Source organism: Labeo rohita, chromosome 18, assembly GCF_022985175.1.
Source record: "Labeo rohita strain BAU-BD-2019 chromosome 18, IGBB_LRoh.1.0, whole genome shotgun sequence".
Classification (NCBI taxonomy): Eukaryota; Metazoa; Chordata; class Actinopteri; order Cypriniformes; family Cyprinidae; genus Labeo; species Labeo rohita.
This window is the reverse complement of record NC_066886.1, coordinates 25,063,718-25,086,268: the sequence shown is the minus strand read 5'-3', so window position 1 is coordinate 25,086,268 and position 22,551 is coordinate 25,063,718. Positions and strand designations below refer to the sequence as shown.

The following is a 22,551-nucleotide window of genomic DNA, read 5'->3' as shown; positions in this document are numbered from 1 at the left end:
AAATCTACAGTAAAATCTGAATCTACACTACAGCCTCTATAAAGTTTGTTTCATATTTACGAATTTATTTTAATCCGAATGATGCATGTGCTAAGTGAGCAAATATCAATAAAGATCACGCTTTATATTACTTGCATACATATACTTCGTAGACATCCTTAATTTTTAATGACTCCATTCTGCTGTCTGTTGTTCTGTTGTCAGTGTTTCTTTGCCTGAATATGCACTTGTCACATGCTGTGTGGTATCGGCATTTGGTATCGGGGCATTTTAATGAGCAGTATCGGTATCGGTGCATCCCTAATTATATTATATTATATTTAGGGCTGTCAGTCTATTATGTAAACTATAGAACAGGAATGAAGTAAATGGGTCTCTTTATGAATGGGCTTTTGAATCATTGGTTCACACAATTCATTCAAAATGCAGATTCATACAGAAACTAAACACCGCTGTGCTGCTCGAAGATGTGCAACAATTCTGCTATATGGCTATATGTTCTGTGCAAAATTGAGCAAAACACATATTAATGTTTAGAATATAACACAATATCAACTTTTTATTTACTGAACTGTTGTATAAAATCACATTTAAGCTTGTGATCAACACTCCTGTCATACTGCTCTTGCTGCCCATGTGAGCTTGTGTGATATTTGTTTTATCCAAACTCAACTTACCTTGCATTTAAGCTAAACACAATTTCTGTTCATGCATTTCCTGCGATTTAAACCCATGACTTTAGTGTTTCTATAGTATCATGATCTACTGCTTACAGGAACTTTCAGGAAAGTAGTTTGAATTTCTTTGCCAAATGTTATGAAGACAGAAAAGAAAGCAAGACAAAGAGATGAATGGGGTGAGAGGGAGATGGGAAACAGTCTTAGTGTGAAACTGCAGTCTCGGCACGTTGTGTACATCAGGTCTGGTCTTGATTCCCAAAAGAGTGCATGTGAAATGTGCTGATATGATGCTGGGTAATACGCTCTGTTTTAATAAGCATCGCATTTGGAGTGTCTCTGCGGGCCTATAGGAGGCATTTACATCGAACATCAGCACCCGCAGGAGACCTGCTGTGAGCATTCAACGCCTTCTGATTTGCTTCTCAATTTGTTGAGGTTTAAAAAGGGAAGACACTAACAAATATGCACAAACACACCCAATGCAATAATTCCCAAACTGAAGTGTCCTTCCAAATGCAATCCATCATTAGTTTTAGCATAAATAAACAAATGAACGTAATGTCATGCATATTTGTCAGTCATTAACAGGTTTAAAAAAATAAAAAATAAAAACAATGTGTCATTTTTTCAGATTGTGATTGTTTTTATTATTTCTATTTTTATTTTTTTTACCAACCTCCATGTCTGTCATGCTTGTATAATAATAATAATAATAATAATAATAACATCTTAATAGTGGATTTGTTTATTACAAACATACAGCTTTTGGCTTCACAGGACTAACTGATGGACTGGAGTGGCATGGATTACTTGTGGATTCTTGTGATGTTTTTATCAGCTGTTTGGACTCTCATATTGACGGCACCCATTCACTGCAGAGGATCTATTGGTGAGCAAATGATGGAATGCTACATTTCTCCAAATCTGATGAAAAAACAAACATATCTACATCTTGGTTTGCCTGAGAGTGAGCACATTTTTACTTTTGTGTGAGCTCTTCCTTTAAGAATCCTATCAAACCAATTTATTATGCAATACTTGTACTGAGTTCTACTACCCCACATCCCCAGCAAAGGTTTAGAACTTCCATTTAACACATTTTATGCTACAATTCACAAATTTTCCCCAGAAATCATCAAAATGTGGCAAACTCCATCTAGGGTTTGCTCAGGACTCACTGCTTTAGGAAACCACATTAGCAAACGTCCAACTGCAGGCCTTAAGCTGTAACTTGTGTATGCTATATGTGGCAAGAATACAGAAAAATGGAGAAAATGATAATATAAAAGCATATGAGCTCATACATCCTAGGAGCCAATTCATGTCTTGTATATTGAGTTACGCCCTTCTGTTGAAAGATAAAAGTTGAGAAACCTCTAAGATTGTATTTTAGACACTCCTTACATATTTTAAAGATCCTCTCTGCAATAATGCTCAAAGTTCCAGCACACTTCTGTAACAAACTGAGAGCTATGAAACAGTGTCATAACTGTGGTTTAAGCTGAACATGCCACACCCGAGCACTGGTTTCATCTATAGCCATACGTGAACACAAGCCCAAACAGGAAAATAGTGCCACAACATCTGAGTCAGAGGGGAAAACCTTTCTTCTTGTCTTCCTCGCTCTTAGAAATAACCTTACAATTCACAGATTAAATTTTTTTCCATTTCCTCAGCACATTTCTGACCTTCGCCATTTTACAGAGGTGTAAATCGTCTTCGCGTTCGTATAATGTCGAGACAGTTTTAAAGTTTTTACCTGGAGAGGCAGATATTAATCAGTTAAAGAGCTCATTCTGGATTCAGTTTTATAATATTCACGCAAGAATCCCTTTATGCATTATGCAAATTTAACTAAGGATGTGCCATAAGCCTCTCATGGACTTTTATTGGGGAAGGAACAAATCTTTTTATTCACGCTAGATATCTGTAAAAACAGATTTCACAGATACATTCAGGCTTTTTGTCAGTGAAAACGTTGATATTTCATATCATGCATGAATTTAGATGCGTGTGAACTAATGAAACTGCACCACTGTAGTAGTTTATAATTTAATAAATTCACTGTGACATCAATGAGGATTATTTTTCAATACTATTTATCTGCAGTTTTCTCCCCCTGTTGTTCTGTTAATGTATTGCATGTAACTTTGAACACTTAACCCACACATTGAAAAAAAAATTATAATTATAATTAAATTATATAATAAAATAGCTGATTAATAATAATAATAAAACTATTATTATTATTATTATTATTATTTCATAAAGATACACTACTGTTCAAAAGTTTGGCGCCTATATGTTTTTTGCTCACCTAAGCTGCTTTTATTTTATTTTATCTATGTGAATATATGTTAAAATGTCATTTATTGCTGTGATCAAAGCTGCATTTTCAGCATCATTACTGCAGTCTGCAGTGTCACATGATCCTTCAGAAATCATTCTAATATGCTGATTAGTTGCTCAAGAAACATTTCTGATTATTATCAATATTGAAAACAGTTGTGCTACCGAATATTTTTGTGGGAACCGTGACTTATTTATTTTAAACAGAAATTTGTTACATCATAGATGTCTTTACCGTCACTTTTATTTTTTTAAAAACTGCATAAAAACTAGTGATCGACCGTCATTGATTTTTTATAACCGATACTGATTATTTGCATAATTATGTGCCCGATAACTGATATGCAGAACCGATATTTACTGTTATAAAGTAAATCAGTGACTGAGTGAAGTAAGTCCATACTTCATTTTGGTTTTTCCTCCTTTCAGTCATCTTAAAAAGTGTTGAAAATTAGCAGTCTTTCATCTTAAATTTAATCTTCATATTACAACAATAAAAACATTTTATTTATAAAACGCATTAGCTGCAACACTAATAAACAAAATAAAAGTAGAATGTTTTCAAATGGAGAAAATAAATAACGGACAGGAGTCATATCAACTTTGTTTTAAACATCAGTTTATAAGCTTTTTAATATGCTAAAGAGTGAAGAATAATGTTAATTCACTGAATAATATTCTCTGGAATATTGGAATATAGCAAACAAAACATCATATTTTATTGTATTTCTTAACTGGTATGTTATATCAGAATTACGAATATTGTTTGCGTTGTTCTATTCTGAAATGCCTGCTGACAGCGCGGTTTATCTATGCATTTACATAGAAGTATACTCAAACTGTGATCGCTGGTGAAGATAATAAATCATTTCCATAGAGTTGTATATATTTAGAAGGGTATTAGAAAAATAATGGTTATATAGTAAATGTTAATATAATTCAGGGTGTTTTAAACAAGTGAATCTTGTTAAAAGTTACATGCGGTGGCCATCAGAGCATTAATCCTGTGAGTGAACGGCAAAATGAAAGCGACTTAACGAGACGAATGATGAGCATAGACAACAGAGAGAGAATTAAATTCAGTGCTTTTATTTTCAACGTACTCATTTATGGCTGTATTATTTAATTCATGCAAAGTTACGTTTACTGGGACAGGACATGATGGATTATATTATGTGACTGTGAGTTCGAGCTATTTCTTATGACGTTTAAGCCCAGTGCCGGCCTGTAGGTTTGCGGGGCCCTAGGCAAGATAATGAAAATGGGCCCCACTAGTGTAAAAAACTTTCACAGAAATTTGACTAATAAAGATAAAGCACATTAAATTACTATTTCAATATTTAAGCATGAATGTGTATTATTCGTAACACATTTAACGTATTCATATGTTAAAAAAAAAAAAAAATTAAGCAAATTAAATAAAAAAATAGGAGTGCAAGCGAGATAAAGTATACACAAAACTAAACAGAATAAACAGAGCATAAACAAAATAAACATGCGCCTTAATATTCATAAATGATAAGAAATGCAGGCTATTCTGCTTGTTTTTAAGGACTGATTGATGATCACATGAAAAAAAAAAAAAAAACGTTATTGAATTACATTGGATCCAGGTCTGTAATTATTTAACGTAACATGCTAAATGTGGCTCATTTTTTCCTTATATGACAAGTCTGTCTGTAATCATGGGCATCACTGCATGTAAAAAAGGAAAAAAAAAAAAACAAATACTACAGCAATAAATATTATGTATATAGCAGTCAAAAAATCCTTTTTTCCAGCCCCCGGAAAGATATTGTTTGGATTCCATTTCTACCTTTACTTTAATCTCTGTCATTCTTTCATGTCAAATAATTTAAAAATAGCATTAATGTGTAACAAGACTTCATTTTGAGAGACTATTCTGAGAGGCAATATTAAGTGATTTCCAAAATCTAAACCGTAATAACAAAATCTGTAACAAGAAAGGTTTTCTGACATTATTTACCAAAAAAATATAAAGAACACGGAGTTTGTTGTGCCTGTGTGTAGGACTGTACAATTTGGCCAAAACGTTGTTTTTTTATCAATATGACAATTCTGACTATTGTTATTACTAAATAAAAACATTAAACAAAACAATAATTACTGTTACTGATTATCAATATATTTTACAGAAAACTGCAGCATGACCTGTTAACATACATGAGGCCTAACTATACTGTTTAGAAAGGTATAAGAATTTATTATAAAATTAATTATGATTTAAAACCTTTGACCAAAAAAAAAAAATCTTAACTATTTGTCAGAAAATCTTATGCATTCACTGAGAGAGAGGGAAAAAAAAAACTCCTATACTGGAGAAAAAAACTTACAGAGAAGTATTATTATTCCAATTTTTACCCAAAATAAGGTGTTAATTAATATATGTAATAAATGTAATACAATGTTTTAATACAGGAAATCCCTAATATGGACAAAGGTATACGCTTTCGCATAGCTGAATAAAACTCAGATAGAGACATTTTAACTCATGAAACATGAAGACATATCTGTACGATTGGGACTAATTGGATTATCTCTGTTCTTTGAGCCATATCGGGCATTTTTATATGAATATGCAATGCAATGCTAATCAACAGTCTTTATCACTTTTTTGATAAAGTTATAAATTGAATACTATATAAAATAATGATTTTGCCTCATTCTGTGATGTGAAACCATGTCAGATCAAAAAAGGAAGTTATTCCAAGAACTTGACTGATGTTATTAAATAAATTTGGAGCAAAATCATGTCATTAAACCGTAGACAGGTTTGTAAACAGACTCAAACCCATGCAAAATCCATACGTGCATTCTACTAAGGTAAATTTGAACGCACATATTTTTTTTTTTTCATACGTTCGACACATATGTGACCCTGGACCACAAAACCAGTCATTAAGGGTCAGTTTTTCGAAACTGAGCTTTATACATCATATGAAAGCTGAACAAACAAGCTTTCCATTGATGTATGGTTTGTTAGTATAGGACAATATTTGGCCGAGATACAACTATTTGAATATCTGGAATCTGAGGGTGCAAAAAAATCAAAATATTGAGAAAATCACCTTTAAAGTTTCCAAATGAAGCTCTTACTAATGCATATCACTAATCAAAAATCAAGTTTTGATATATTTACAGTAAGAATTTTACAAAATATCTTCATGAAACATGATCTTTACTTAATTTCCCAATGATTTTTGGCATGAAAGAAAAATCTATAATTTTGACCCATACAATGTATTTTTGGCTATTGCTACAAATATACCCCAGCGACGAAGGACTGGTTTTGTGGTCCAGGGTCACATATGCCGCACTGTACAGCACTGGTGCGCGTTTCCTTATGTAAGGCGCGTGCGGCTTTAAGTTACGCTGCACACACTGATTGGTGGATGACATTAAAGTACCATAAGAGCGAGTAGAAAGCATGCAGAGCTGTCTGCGCTCTATAGTTCTTGCAGAACTTCGATTTCAAAAACGGACCTTTCTGCGCAGCATTGCTTCAAATCAAACGCACCTAAAAATCCAATTGACAACCTTGCAGCCGCGGGGCCCTCCCCTTAAGGTGGGGCCCTAGGCAACCACCTGTATCGCCTGTTGGACGGACCGGCACTGTTTATGCCTATACGTGGCTGCGACTTCATGAGACTAATGAGCATACAACAGCACGAGAATTAAATTCAGCGCTTTCATTTCCAACATGTGCTCATTCATGGCTGTACATTATTTAATTTCGGTATTGGGACAGGACTTGACGAATTATTTTACGTGACTGTAAGTTCGTCTCTATTTCTTACAGCCAAGCTGCATAAACTAGCTACATATCAGGCATTTATGTATCACATCTAGTATGAGCATTAATGGCTGTTATATTAAATAAAGTTTACTAATTACAGCAAACCAAGAAAGTAGGCTATGCTTTACCTTTGCACACCATTGTTGTCGGGTCTCCCTTCAGGCGCGCTGCATGCATGCAATTCTCAAAACACCCACAAGATGGCTGCGTTTATCGGTGAACCCGATATTACAAAACCGATAACCGATTAAAATGTTTAAATAACGGTAGATCGATATAGCGGTTGATCTCTAATAAAAACACACATGGTCTCAACTGAAATGACTTCATAGCTCTGGCTGTATATTCTGTCTTTACTTGTTTGTTTGTTGTGGCTTAATCTTCATTGTGTGGTTCAGGTTTACAGGTTATGATCTTTAGCTAATCAGCATGTAGGGAGCAGAAGATCACCCACCGTCATTGTGAAAAGCCAGCAGAGCACACAACAGGAGGGCCAGCATACTGAAGCTGAGACGAGCGCGCGTATGTGTGTGCGTGAGATCCCACGATGCGTGTGTGTGTGTAACAGCGGGGCAGCTCCTTCAATCACAGCACTGCAGGGAAAAACAGAGAGAGACTGATTAACCTGGAGCTGAGTGACTGAAAGACAGAAAGACAGAAGAAACACAGTAATGAGGTGAAAGTTCTCTAGTGAATCTCTAGTGAACATCACCAGCTGTTAAACCATAGGTATAAAATAGACACATGCCATGTTTGGCTGCTACGAATGTGTCAACAAATTCACCATGTTGAAAGGGTCAACATTTTATGAAGTTCCAAACGTAGGTTTGGGAGGAGCCTAATCATTCAGTCCTGTCAATTATCATTACGAGCCTATATAAGCAGCTCTCATTGCACCGTCCCAGCCTCCGTTCTTCCAGCATCCCTCCACCTCCCCTTCTCCTCCTCTGTTTCTGTTATTCTCCCTCTAGGTAATATCGCATTGGGGGGGGGGGGGTCGAACTCTGCGCTCAAGCCAAGCCTTGGGTTCGAGCCTCCATTAAGGACAGCAAGCCAAGTTTGTTTACCATTGCCCATTAGGACTGGATGGGCAGGCGAACTCGTGAAATGATTTATGGCTGGATCTTGACCTTTCCAGTATGGTGACACAAAAACGTGCCACAGCAACTGTGGAATCAAATCAAACTGCTAAAGATACGGATTTAGGCCACAAACTTCATGAAAGCATATGAATGTAAACACTTGATTTCACACTTGGTTGATTGTGTAGGATTCTGTTAATATTACATTTTTAATTAAATGTATTCCTTAATTTATTTTTGTATTACTTTTCCCCCTTTATCCATTATTTTCTGTATTTATTTGTAACTTTTTTCTAGGGCTGTCAAACGATTAATTGCATACAAAATAAAAGTTTGAGTTTGCCTAATATATGTGTGTGTACTATGTGTGATTATTATGTATGTATAAATACAAGCACATTCATGTATAGATTTAAGAACTACTGACAAGTATATGTATTTATTATTTATATGTTTATTTTTTATACAATTTATATTATATATAAATTAAAAAATATATTTAAATACTTAAATATATACAGTTTGTGTTTATATACATTAAATTGCATGTTTTAATTATTTGCACTATTTTGCCTTGACTTGATTTAACCTTTAATTTTTTGCTATATTCTGGATAATATGAACAAACGAGTGCAAATTAAATGTAATGTTAGATACCATGAATAAATAAATGATAATACAAAATATATGTAAGATATAAGAATACAGAATAGTGTTTAAAAAAAACAAAAAAAAAAAACATACATTTTGTATTATTTTTTTCCAAAAATCTGCCAGACTTCCCCAATGCGCTTGAATGCAGCACATGTTTCTGTACACTTTGTTCACAGATGCGCCCATGAAGTTTGCTGTGCAAGTTACAGTTTTAACTTTTCTGACTGATAACCTGCCTATTAAAAGGGAGTTTGACATTTGGCAGGGAAAGGCTCGGTCATTCCTTTCCCTCGGTGGAGCACCTCTCTTACACACTGAGAATTTTCAATTGCTCTGGGCGAGACAGAGCTGTCGCCGTCTCCTGATACTCACTCTGTGTGCCGAAGCACAGATCTGAATATAAAGAAGAAGGACGAATACGCACTATCCTCAAGGACTATTCTCTGCCAAGCTCAATAAATCTGCAGAGAAATACTCACACAGCCCAGCGAACCCTAGAGAGGATAGTTCTGCGCTCAACATCTCCACTGAACTTTCTTCAGTCGGTCGTGACTCTTTCTGAGTGCTTAATCTCGTTCTCGAAACACTGGGTCTCAGTCATGAAACATGAGTGGAATGAATAGATCATACAACTTTACTTATGTAATTTGTCATTTGATTCAGTGCAACAATTTATGTAAGGAAGACTTAATGAATGATTGAAACAGGATTTTGTTCTACAAATGTTTCATGAAAAACATCTTATAGGCCTCTTTCAAAATTGGATAAGGGGCGTTTGCATGTCTAGTCTCAGCATGGCAGCCATAATTGAAAGATAGGCGACCAAAACGTGAGCTTGCGATCTGAAACAATGGCCTCAGCACCTGAAGGGTTAGGAATAGAATCACCAGATGTCCTGTTTTCCCCCATAGTCACAATTCGTTGTCGATTAACTTAAAGTTAGTGATGGCGGGATAGGCGGAATCGCGCTAATAGACAAACACCAGAAGTGCTCTCTCTCACACAGGCTCCAATTCTTTTGTTCTCAAACAGTGTGCGATCAATGCTCAAATGCACACACAGTAATCCAAATGAGAGTATCTCATGTAAATTATGTAAGTTATGGCTTAAGTTAATGTAAACAGGTGGGTAAAAACTGAATGTGTCAACATTACATGCATGCCTTCTGTCTTAAAGGGACAGCATTCCTAATTAAATACCTATCTGTCATTAACGTTAACTAAAAGATGTTAAATAAATGTATAGCCTACATGTTAATTAAACTTACTGTATCTGAAAAATGAGTTTAATTTGTATCTCTAACATATTTGTCTTATTGTGCCTCTTTTAAAAAAAAAATATATATATATATATATATATGTGTATATATATATATAAATGAACAACTATAATTATAATACTTATATAATAATAAGTAAAAATACAAGTATAATAATACATACTCCTTTTTCCATACAGTTAAAAGGACAGTTCACCCAAAAAAGAAAATTGTCATAATTTATTCAGGTTCATCCCAAATTCAATCCTTGATTCAAATTTATCATATGCTTCGATTTGGTCTAAATAATTAATGACTATTTTTGTTCGAGGACTAATGTCAAAACATTGCTACTGCTGTCATTATATCAATAATTATTAGTCCAGGAGTGACTCCTGGATTCATGTTCACACCTGGAACAGAGAGTCTTTTATGAGTCTGTTATGTGCCTGTTACATTTAGCTAAGTAAATGTGGAACAACATGCAATACTGTGATGCATGGCTTATATCGTCACTTTGTTGCTGACAAGGATGTTTCTATATTTAAGTGCATCCTGTAAACCTGGTCACAATTTCTACATCCTTTTCTCATTTCCGTTTTTTCTCTATTCTCTGGAAACATGATGTCAAACTTCCTAAAGACCGAATTAAATTTTTTGTTTTCTTTCGCGATGACACATTTCTTATTGCAACACAAGTCTGGGTGGGACTGTCCGTTTCTGTTTGTTTGTTTGTTTGTTTTTTTACACTACAGTTCGGAAATTTGGGGTCAGTAAGATTTGTTAAAGGAAATTAATACTTTATTCATTAAAGATGCATTAAACTGATCAAAAGTGACAATAAAGAAATTTAAAATGTTACAAAATATTTCTATTTTAAATAAATGCTGTTCTTTTGAACTTTTTATTCATCTGTAAATCCTGAAAAAATAAAATGTATCACAGTTTCCACAAAAATATTCTGTTATTTTCAACATTGAAAATAACCAGAAATGTTTCTTCAGAAATGTTTCTCTGTTATATTATTTCTGAAGGATCATGTCACACTGGTGATTAAATTAATGATGTTGAAAATTCAGTTTTGATCACAGGAATAAACTACATTTTACAATATATTCACATTGAAAACAGCTATTTTAACTTGTAAAAATGTTTTACTGTTTTTCCTGTATTTTTTATCTAATAAATGCACCCTTGGTGAGCAGAAGAGACTTCTTTCAGACATTAAAAAACATTAAAAATCTTACCAACCCCAAACTTTTGAACTCTTGAACAAGTTTTATTAAAATCTAGAATTGCCTTTATATTTAGGAAATGCATCCAATACAAAAAAGTAAAAAAAAAAAAATTAAAAAAAAATCCTAGCATATAGCTTAAGCAAACAGAGTTACAAGAGTCCTGCTTTGATTTCATGTGGTCTTTAACACACTGATAGACACAAACAGCTGCATTACTAGCTGACTTTGTGATCCGCTCACTCAAATCTCCACCCTATCTTTGTGTTGTTAGAGAAAGATGATCAAGTTTTGACCATAAGCACCACAATTATATAACTTCACATTAACCTAAACATCAGGAAGCAGCACAAGCGAGTGGGCACTCAATAAACAGGTCAGACTACTGCGAGCTCTGACTAAACTCTTTCCAGTAGGTCAGCAGTGAGTAATATGAGACAGTGTCACCCCTGCGCTATGCTTTAGTCATAATCAAACCGCTTTCTGTGGCCAAACCCTGCACACAGCACAAAATATGTGGTCAGACAACACACTGCTACTCTCTTCAGAAACTGGGACCAAATCAACTTTCTTTTGAGACAAAGTTCAAAATAACTATTCAGGCCTGAACAACTTTGTAATTCTGCCCACATCCATAAAAGCACAGTATGATTAAACTCCACACTTTATAGATCACACAAACTGTCTGCATGAACTTCAAGTAGTCTAGATCTAACAGCATTTTTCCTCATTCCTTCCTTCTGTATACCCAGAAAGCCTCAGACTGTTTTTGTTGGCCAAGATAACTTTGTCAGTGACTTTCAATGCAATGTTGTTGAAAAAATTCTTAAAAACTTAAAGGAATAGTTCAGCCAAAAATGAAAATCTACTCACTCTCAGGCAATCCAAGATGTATACATAGATGAGTTTGTTTCTTCATCAGATTTGGAGAAATGTAGCATTATATTATCCTCTGCAGCGAATGGGTGTCACCAGAATGAGAGTCCAAACACAACACAATAATCCACAAGTAATACACACGACTCCAGTCTGTCAATTAACATTTTGTGATGCCAAAAGCTGTATGTCTGTAAGAAACAAATCCATCATTAAGATCAAACTTCTTCCAGCTAAAATAATAATGCTACCTCTAGTTAAAAAGTGGTATGGTCTGAATCAGGCGAGAAATATGCAGATTAATAAACTGTTAATTGATGGACTGGAGTCATGTGGATTACTTGTGGATTGTTGTGATGTTTTTATCAGCTGTTTGGACTTTCATTCTGACGGCACCCATTCACTGCAGAGGATCCATTGGTGAGCAGGTGTTGGAATGCTACAGTTCTCCAAATCTGATGAAGAAACAAACTTATGCACATCTTGGACAGCTTGAGGGTGAGGACACTTTCAGCATATTTCATTTTTGGGTCAACTGTTCCTTTAAATTTCACTATGGTTTTACACAGTTCAGCTCATTCTGCTGAATTTACAGTATGGCTCAAACAAACAAAATATGCATGTAAGCAGAGTCAAAAAATAAATCACTGTCTTTTTTGCTTGAACCTTCAATACTTTCTGTAGAAAAACAACGGTAATTTTCTAGCCCAGGCCATGGCTCATTGAATCTTTAATGCCGTATAATACATTAATTCCTGCAGCATCTATTCAGATGTTTGGCATTGAGGCTCAAGTTTAAACAAGCACATTTATCTACACCACGAGTTTCCCTGTTCTCAAACAATCACCTGTATTATTACTCACCTCTGTAATAACAGGCCACTGTTTAGCCTGCAGGTACTAAATGTATAATATCCTAGTGATTACTCTAAAATACAGCTCTGTAGAAACACAATGATAAATTTGAGAGGGGAAATGCAATTCAAGATGGACACATGATAGTTTTTTGTCTAAATACAAAAGCAGGTTAGACTATACATCTATTTGCATGTAACGTTGCTACTTTGCTAAAATGTTATAGAATAGTATAGAATAGAATAGAATAGAATAGAATTGAATATTTTGTCCCATTTTGGAAATAATTTGAACTTATTAAACTTGAACTTATTAAAAACTATAATTTAAATAATATTAAAATAAGAATTTGAATAATATCATTTAAAAATGGTAATTAAATATATTTCATACCTAAGTCTTTGAAAATCGAATTGTTTAATAATCTGAGCTTGGCACAAAAGGGTTTTAACTCTTTAATTTAAAAAAAAAAAAAAAACTTTTAGAAAAGAAAAGAAAAGAAAAGAAAAGAAAAGAAAAGAAAAAAGGCTAAGAGCTCATTTCGTGTGTGGGTGGAGTTCAGAGTGTTTTAACTTTTAATTTGTGTTAATTTACAGTGAGGTTTCTGGTTCACGCTGTTTCTGAAGTTTAAGAGTTTGTCTAGACCCTTATAATAAATGATCTAATGTCTTACAGATGTAACCAGACCATCAGTTGCTGAGTCATCTGGGAATTTCATAAGCATGAACGTAAGATGCTGAAGGTAAAGTCCAGATCTAGACTCATCCAGACCATTACAGTCCAGCAAGGGTGTGGTGCGGTTCCTCAGGCAGTGACACACATCAGCCACTTTAAACAAAGACCAGCACCACTCAGTCTGGGATTTTAGAGGGTTTGGGGGAGGATATGAAAACCTTAAAGGACAAAAACTGAAACCCTGGATTCAATAAAGCAAAGTTAATTTGTCCAGAAAGCAGTGAATTATAACACATGACCCAAACAAAACCTAAAATATTATTGAAGCACTATTTGTTGACTGTAGGAAACTTAAGTGAAAAAAAAAAAAACCTCTCCTCAAAAACAACGCACCCCGTGCGACTCCAGTTCATTCATTTTTCCCCAATGAATCCCACCGTTTTCCTAAAAGTGTTTTTTCCCCGAACACCGTTTACACAAACCGAACCGTAGGCTATTTTTCTCCTAACTCGACACGGATCACTGTGAATGGTGCATTCGGAAGCATTTTTAATGAACTTACCATCACAACACTGAGAAGTCAGACTAGGACAAAGCGCCGGTAATCAGAAGATCCGAGAACACGCGCAACAGTTTTTATTCTCTATCATTCCTTGTTCACGCGTTTAAGCTTGGTTTATCTGTGAACGCGCATGGTTTGTTTGCAAAGCTAAGTGAAATAGCGTTCGCTTGAGATGGTTTAGCTCCGTTCGGAAAGTAAAACCACTCCTACATCATTCTTGCGCTCGGTCCAGTCTGATTACGTCACGGCCAGCGGTTCAGCTGATGCCGCCGCCGCTGGAGTAACCATTTAGCTACTGCTGAAAGAAACACACACGTACGATTACTTCTGCAATGTCTGTTTTTGAGTAAACAGAAACACATTATAGTTTTACTATATTTGATATTTTAGAGTTACTATTTACTATGCGTTTAGTTGTTCTAAGCTGACTTGATAGAATGATTTCTCGAAAATAAAAAGAATATTATTGTTGTTGTTGCTGTTGTGATAACACTTTACAGTGAGGTGTCATTAGTTAACATTAATGTAATAACTAACATGAACGAACAATACATTTATGAACTAAGATTAATAAATGCTGTATAGGTATTGTTCATAACTAATGTAGTTATGTTAACTAATGAACCTTATTGTAAAGTGCTAACATTATCATTAGTATTACTTTTTATTATTATTAACGCAAAACACTTTATTTCTTTCTTCTTTCTCTCTATTTATTTCTTTCTTTGTTTATTTTCTTTCTTTTTTTATTTATTTTTATTTTTTATTTGCTTAATTTAACAGGTTTAAATTTGCCATTACCTACACCAGAGGTTGCCTTGTGGAGGCACATGTCTGCCACTCACCCAAACCTATAAAATGAATCACAAAAGTTTCCAAAAACCACATTTCGTTTCAAGGATGTTATATATATATATATATATATATATATATATATATATATATATATATATATATATTAAATATTAAAACGTCCCTATTACGCCACTAGGGTAATAAAAATATTAACGTCCTTGCAGTGCCGCTGAAGTCCACTTGAGGGATCACTCAAATGCACTACAGTACATGTCAAATAAAAACAATACAAGCGTTAAAATAAATACATTTTCTTTTTTAATAATAATTTAATAAAAAAAAATCATTTAAGTCAATTTAATTGAAATACTTAATTAGGTATACTTGTATCTGAAACATTATATTTATAAAATATACTAAATTACGTATACTATATAGTTACGTGACGACAGAGCGTATATATTTATACGCATACATTTCAGAGGTACTACGTGACAATATATTATATACACAAACACATATAAGACAAGTTTGTAGAACTTTTATTTTCTCTGTCGAAACGTCAGGGGAAATAGTGTGACGTCACATCCGGAATTCAGCTGTTGACAAAAAGCGCTGCTTCACTGATACTGCTGGTGTAAGAGCTGACTGCAAAAAAAACTGGTAAGATATAGTCCTGCCGTGTTGAAATTAATGTCACCGTGATGGTAATTAATGAATTGTGTCTTAGATTAATAAATGATCGATGCTGATCTGAAATTGATGCTCTTGTGCTTTAATAAAGCATGTAAAACTGAAAGTGAGTGCAGATCTCACAACAACAGTTGATTAATCACAATACATTCAGACAGTTCTTTTGTATTACAAGTTTTCTGAAATGTGTGGCATTATCTTAAAAAAATGTACTATTTTGCACAAATTTCCAGAAAATAAATATGAACATTGGTTAAAGCCAGGTTCAAAATTATGTTTGATTTTATTGAGATATTGGAAATATAGGTTATTACAGATGGGATTTTGGGTGAAAATTCTCTCAACAGCTAGAAAACAAATACACTTTCATCACGTTTTTAGGAGTAAAATTTTAAATCAGTGTGAATGATGTAGGAACAAACCCCTCAGTAAAAGCCTTCAGAATATAAGAATAAAACTGTAAAGTTTGTCAAAGAGTGAAAGAAGTTACATTATAGAAGTTAATGTTTTTTTTTTTTTTTTTTTTTTTTTAATTAAATAAATCTCATGTAGGATATGGAGAGTTCATCATGGCATCTCTCCCTGAAGCTCAGTGACAAACCCAAGGAAGTGTTTCAGTTTCCAGACACTGAACCTGGAGATGTCCATCCAGGAGAATACCAGGTATCGACGCTCAAACAGCTGATCTCAGCACAGTTATCAGACTCACTGCCGGACCCTGAGCTTATAGGTTGGTTTGGTTTAGTAACATTACTGACATCCTTTGAGTTGCTGAAAATCAGTGTGTTTGACATTACTGTGTTTTAAGACTTTGTGCACTGCGGATGTGTGCTGAAGGATGATCTGACGTTAGACTCCTATGGGATCAAGTCTGGATCAACACTTCATATCATTAAGAAGACGTGGCCAGAGCCTGAGGTCAAGCCTGGTATGTTTGGAGCCGAACTCTGATGAGATATTACGCTAATCTGTAAAGATAAATGTCCGTGAGGATTATTCAGCATGTTTCTCCTCACACAGAGCCGGTGAACAGATCTGCTGCTGCCAGAGAGTTTAGGATGCTTCAGGCCGCGCTGCACTCCAATGGATCATACAGAGACGCGGTACTCACTTAAGCACTTCACAAATGTTTTTTTACCAGAATTTTAGGTTATAATTTTACTTTTCACTCAGAAATGAAAATTCTGCTGAACAGATGTCAGACTGCCAAAAGCATAATGAAAGTCATTATGAGCAACATAAACAAATGTTTCATTTTCATGTGAACTATTCGCTAATTTATTTTATTTTTAATACATACAGGTAATTCATTACTGACTCTACAATAAACTATAGAATGAATGTTTGAAAGAACTTGCATTTGAAAGAACATAACTCTAACCCATTTAACAGACACTTCACTTTTTTCTTTATTCAGTTTTTTGTTTGTTTGTTTGTTTGTTTGTTTTTTGGTTGCTTTTTTCATTGAATTAATGTAGTATATTTTGTTTCAGTAATATTTAAATAATAAATATGCGTCATTAATATCTCTATAAAATTAATACAAATAGTAAAAATATAAATTATAAGGTTTTTAAAATTAATGCATAATTAAAAACCATGGTAGACAGATTAACGCAATAGAAAATCATATGTAATAGCATAGTGTAGCCACTAGATGTCTTTAAAGCTCTATATGTGGGGATTTTTTGTGTAGGGTGTTCATATTGCAGGTGCCACAAAAGTCACCATGTTTAAAGTATTTATATGAAAAAAAAAATATCCAAGTGTAAAATCTTATGGTCTAAAATGGGCGCAGACCATCAGAATCTTAATAAATCAGTTAAACATACTCATTTTGGTTTCAGGTGTTTAAGATGCTGGCTAATAAAGAGTCTCTGGAGCAGATCATCGCAGCCTCACCGGGACTTGGCTCAGACCCCGTTGCTTTAGGTACGATGACTCTGAAGCACATTGTAGATTGTGGGTTTGATTCACTCCATCCCTCATCAACTCTGTGATTTTTGCAGGTGTGCTCCAGGATAAAGATCTGTTTGTTCAGTTTACAGACCCAAAGCTGCTGGACATGTGAGTACCCTCAAAACACACAGACGAAGTCATTCCCAGAACCTCAGTGACAGGGTTCTTACAGGGTTTGGAAACATATGGAATTTGATTTAAGTAATTTCCAGATCTGGAAAAAGTATGGAAAAAAGAAAGCAGAGTATGGAAAAATATTTGTGTTTCCAGACTTTTGCCCCTATTTATTTATTTATTTATTTTTAATAATAGAAAATTAAGAATGTAATAAAAAATACATTTATTGTACAAGAAGGGAGATTTCATGGCAAGTGTTTAGTGATTCTTTAGTGACTGTCAGATATGCAGTTTTTGATTATACAAAATGCAGGTTATAAGCATTTTGGGTTTCTTCCCACAATATTCTTAGTACCATAGCCTCAAGGACTTTAGCAAAAATAAAAAATACAGACTTTTTTTGCGCACGCAAACCATTGAACTTAGCATATAGGTCAACGCACATTGAGACGCCTGTTGTGCCGTCAGCCCATTTTGCGGTGTGGTTTCTTGGCCTCTACAAAGTATGCTTCAAAAAGACCTAAGGCCTTGAAATATGGCATGCTGCCCTAATGAAAGACAAATTCTAAACACTTCTTTACAGTACCAGTCTTTTTTATAGACCCTTGAACTTGGCAAATTTTATGTCATCAGCCCATTTTGGGTCATGGTTTTTGTGCCACTGCAGAGGATGTGTTGAATTGGCCATTATGCCTTGATATTTGAGGTGATATAAAAGGTTATATAAAACTAGAAATTGTTATGCATAAGCATGTAAAAAATTCCCATGTACATGTGAATAGTTTCTCGAGGGCACAATGTTTTTTGTGTTCAAGTAAAAGTCTGTATTTTTTAATTAATGTATCTATTTTTTATTTTAGGGACTCTGTATGTGAAAATCAATAAAAAAAATACTGAGAAATAAACATGTTTACAGATGACTAGGGATGAAACGATTACCGGTTTGACAAAAAATTCAATTAAAATTGAACCATTTATTATAAATATTGTCTAAAAATCTACTGAGTGCTTTGGAAATTTTGGTCTGGAAAAGTATGGAATTTTGAGATAGAAAATGGCTAGGAACCCTGCAGTGAACATGATCTCACCATAACCTCGCACAGGCTGATCCAGTCTCACCCCGCATTGGTCAATGCCATCATCCTGGTTCTGCACTCAGTGACCAGCAGCATATCCAGCAGCAGCTCATCCCGAAACCCCGCAGCCAGTTCTTACAGTGAGATGCCAGGTATACCTGATAAAACCATTAGCCACTACTTATTCATAAAACACAGCATTTAATAATATTCACAGCATCTACTTAATGACTGTTTAAACAAGAGCCTTTAATGTCTTGTGTGTCTAACAGGAGGTTTTCTGTTTGAGGGCATGTCAGATGATGAGGATGATTTCCAATCTGTATGTTTTTTTTTTCGTTTGTATTATTAGTAGTGTTATTGTCATGTTATAGTGATGAGATTGTATTTTTATGTACGTTGTAATATTGTAGTATGAACATGCATGTTATACATGTTGTTTAAAGCAGGGAAGCAGAGCTGGTTCATCAAGACCCCAGCGAGCATCTGCAGGGTCCAGACCAATGACATTTGGTCACAGCGGAGCCACAGGACCCCGTCCCATCACACAGAGTGAGCTGGCATCTGCCCTGGCGTTAGCAAGCACCCCAGAGAACAGCGGCGTCCCACCAACACTAAGCGCTCAGGTCAAAAACAGACTATGCATATACAGTCGCAATGACAATACACAGTTCACATCAATACATAATGAACGTCCAGTCAACAGAGAACACGTACTGTGCTTTACTCTGTAGGAGGTGTCATCTGGAGGGCCGTCGGGAGTGTCAGGAGCTCCAGTCAGCAGCAGTCTGTTCAGTCAGGCACTGCAGCAGGCACTACAGTCCTCTGGTGTGCGCTCACATCAGGTGACATGACCACACACACACCTACAGCAACACAACACACTAACTCACATATATTAATTACATAGACAGGGTTTCTGTGGCTTAATCCACCCTTTCACAAATGAAGGCCTTAAAAGGTCCTACATCAGAGCAGAAAGTCTTACATTCATAAAGTCATGCCAATAAATGTTCCAGTACAAATATCTAAAAATCCTTAAATTAAGGCATATTTATTTAAAATGCAAATTGATGATATGAAGACTTGTTTTCTAAGAAACTGAACAAAATTAAGTTAGTATGTTTAAAACAAGTACAAATATCTGTCAGAGGGGAATGGAAACTTGTTTTCTCTTTAAAGTAGGGATGTCACATACTCGGTACTAATACCACAGATAGTACACTCTAATAATAATACTCTATACCATACCACAGTAAAACTAAAAAACCCTTAAGGGAGTAGTTCACTTCTAGAACAAAAATTTAGATATAATGTACTCACCCCCTTGTCATCCAAGATTTTCATGTCTTTCTTTCTAGAGTAAGTCGTAAAGAAATTATGTTTTGAGGAAAACATTTCAGGATTTCTCTCAATGTAGTAGACTTCTATGATGTACCCAAATTTGAACTTCCAAAATGCAGTTTAAATGCAGCTTCAAAGGGCTCTAAACGATCCCAGCCAAGGAAAAAGGGTCTTATCTAGTGAAACGATCAGTTATTTTATTTTTTTTTTTAAGTTACAATATATATACTTTTTAACCTCAAATGCTTGTCTCATCTATCTCTGTGTGAACTCTGTTTTTTTTTACGGTCATGACAGTTAGGGTATGTCTAAAAACTCCCATCTCATTTTCTTCTCCAACTTCAAAATTATGCTACATCGCTGCAGAAGTACCAACCCAGAGTTCACAAAGAAAACATGCAAAGAAGATTTAACACCTGTTACAAAAAAAGGTAAAAACAGCAATGTAGGATGATTTTGAAGTTGGAGGAGAAAATGAGACGGGAGTTTTTAGACATACCCTAACTGTTATGACTGGGGAAAAAAACAGTTCACACAGAGCTAGACAAGATGAGAGTTTAAGGTTAAACAGTTTTTTAATTTATTTTTATTTATTTTTTTTTTTTTTAGAAAATAACCAATCGTTTTGCTAGATAAGACCCTTATTTCTGGGCTGGGATCATTTAGAGCCCTTTGAAGCTGCGTTTAAACTGCATTTTGGAAGTTCAAATTTGGGGGCACCATAAACATCCATTACATGGAGAGAAATCCTGAAATGTTTTCCTCAAAACACATAATTTCTTTACGACTGAAGAAAGAAAGATGTTGGATGACAACGGGGCGAGTACATTATCTGTAATTTTTTGTTCTGGATCTGAACTAATCCTTTAAAACTTAACTCCTTTATTTAAATATTTTACATTACAAAAATGCAATATAATAAACCTATAAAATGTATAATAAATAAAATGAAACAGTTTAGCATAGTGTTGTCACTGTACCTACATTTCAGTAGCTGGTACCAGTACTAGTACCAAAGCGCATGCTTCTTTGTACAAATTTCGGTACCATAGCAAAAAAATTTGTAATGCTATCAATAATTATTGAGAAAATTGATTCAATCGATTCAATATGAATCCCGATTCAGTCTATATATAATTTTATTTTTTATTTTTTTTGATGGCTGCCAGCATTCTTCAAACTATCTTTTGTGTTCAACAGAAGAAAGAAAGTCATAAATGTAAATGTCAGCAGTGAAGGATAGATGCGCTGCTGACTTTAACGCATGTGTCTGTGTGGGTCTGTATGCCTTTGCAGGGCCGCTGGCAGACACAGATGCAGCAGTTAAGGGATATGGGCATACAGGATGAGGAGGTCGCTCTGCGAGCGCTATCAGCCACAAACGGAGATCTGCAGGCCGCTCTCGAGCTCATCTTCGCTGCAGGAGGAGGACTCTGATGTGTCTGTTTGGCCTATAGATGGCTGTGGAATGACCAAGACTGGCGGCTGACTGTTAAACACACATCTGCCTTTGCCCTAAACACCTGCTTTTTTTTTTTTCACTATTTGTCTAAATAAAGTTTTATTATAGAATGCAACATTTTAGAAGTGTAATCTGTTATGGATAAACTGTATTTGAGTTGTAGTAGACGTACATGATTGAATGGCCACTCTGGTAATTGCACTATATGAGCACTAGGTGGCACAGTAAGACAATATAAGGGAATAGAGTCAGCATTGAGCTTTACACTCCTATAGTTTTAAAAACATTGTGCACCTCTAAAAGTGAACTACCAACTTATAATAACAAATAAAATGAATATAAAAAAAATATATACTTTTTTTCCCAAAAAAAAAAAAAAAAAATCAAGGGAAGGTCAATAGTATTATTATAAGGGTTATTATTATTGAAGGACAATGTTTTATTACTTTTATCATAATTATTATTCATGTATAAATATAAATACTGCACATACACACAGGTATATATAGACAGAGAAAGGGTGAAATATGCTAGACATATTTGTAAGCTTCATTCAACCTTATACTACAAGGCCATTGAATGCGTGAATCTGATTGGCTGACGAACGTTCTGAAGGTGTGCATTATTTTCAGGGATACGCACGGCGAACGTAGTTCCAGGCAGCTCTTAACCGCATTACATGTCTATATCACTTCGCATATCACCTCACCACATGATTTGTTATTTCAAAGGTCCTTAACAGCCTAAAACAGCAAAATAACCAAAACCCACAACGACAGTGGCCAAACAAATAAATACAGTAAACACTAGGATAAAAACTACAGATCAGTTACATGTTTTTGCCACAAAATTACGTTTTATTATGTACGGAAAGCACATACTCTGTTTCTCCTACTCTCTCCTTTACAGACGCACACACATGCAGACATGTTAGCATACGTGCTAATGTTGTTAGCGCTGCTCTAAAGATTAACTTTAAAACCTACATGACATTTCTCACAACAAGAGAACAACGGCTCTGTTTGTAAAGAAAATGAACTTTTCTTATAGTCTCTAATAGTT

The 22,551-nt window shown here is 34.8% G+C and overlaps 2 protein-coding genes across 4 annotated transcripts in view; one reads left to right on the top strand and one right to left on the bottom strand.

Moving 5' to 3' along the window:
- cd276 (CD276 molecule) overlaps positions 1 to 14,264 on the bottom strand; it is a 125,256-nt gene extending 110,992 nt beyond the window's left edge. For both annotated transcript variants that reach the window (XM_051135252.1, XM_051135253.1), the window contains exons 1-2: positions 14,044 to 14,264; positions 7,301 to 7,439 (exon numbers count right to left, since the gene is read on the bottom strand). In XM_051135252.1, coding sequence (XP_050991209.1) covers positions 7,301 to 7,346 — 46 coding nt within the window. In that variant the 5' untranslated portion in view covers positions 7,347 to 7,439; positions 14,044 to 14,264. The remainder of the gene's footprint in view (positions 1 to 7,300; positions 7,440 to 14,043) is intronic.
- Positions 14,265 to 15,403: 1,139 nt separating this feature from the next.
- ubl7b (ubiquitin-like 7b (bone marrow stromal cell-derived)) lies at positions 15,404 to 21,615 on the top strand. 2 transcript variants are annotated; one of them, XM_051134318.1, is made up of 11 exons: positions 15,404 to 15,501; positions 16,084 to 16,261; positions 16,340 to 16,459; positions 16,552 to 16,634; positions 17,379 to 17,463; positions 17,541 to 17,598; positions 18,711 to 18,835; positions 18,956 to 19,005; positions 19,133 to 19,309; positions 19,418 to 19,528; positions 21,324 to 21,615. In XM_051134318.1, the coding sequence occupies exons 2-11, from the start codon at positions 16,087 to 16,089 to the stop codon at positions 21,462 to 21,464; spliced, it is 1,125 nt and encodes a 374-aa protein (XP_050990275.1). In that variant the 5' UTR covers positions 15,404 to 15,501; positions 16,084 to 16,086; the 3' UTR covers positions 21,465 to 21,615. The 2 variants fall into 2 exon arrangements, with proteins under 2 accessions (XP_050990275.1, XP_050990273.1); XM_051134316.1 differs by having other exon boundaries at positions 19,130 to 19,309; positions 21,324 to 21,614.
- The last annotated feature ends 936 nt before the right edge of the window (positions 21,616 to 22,551 follow it).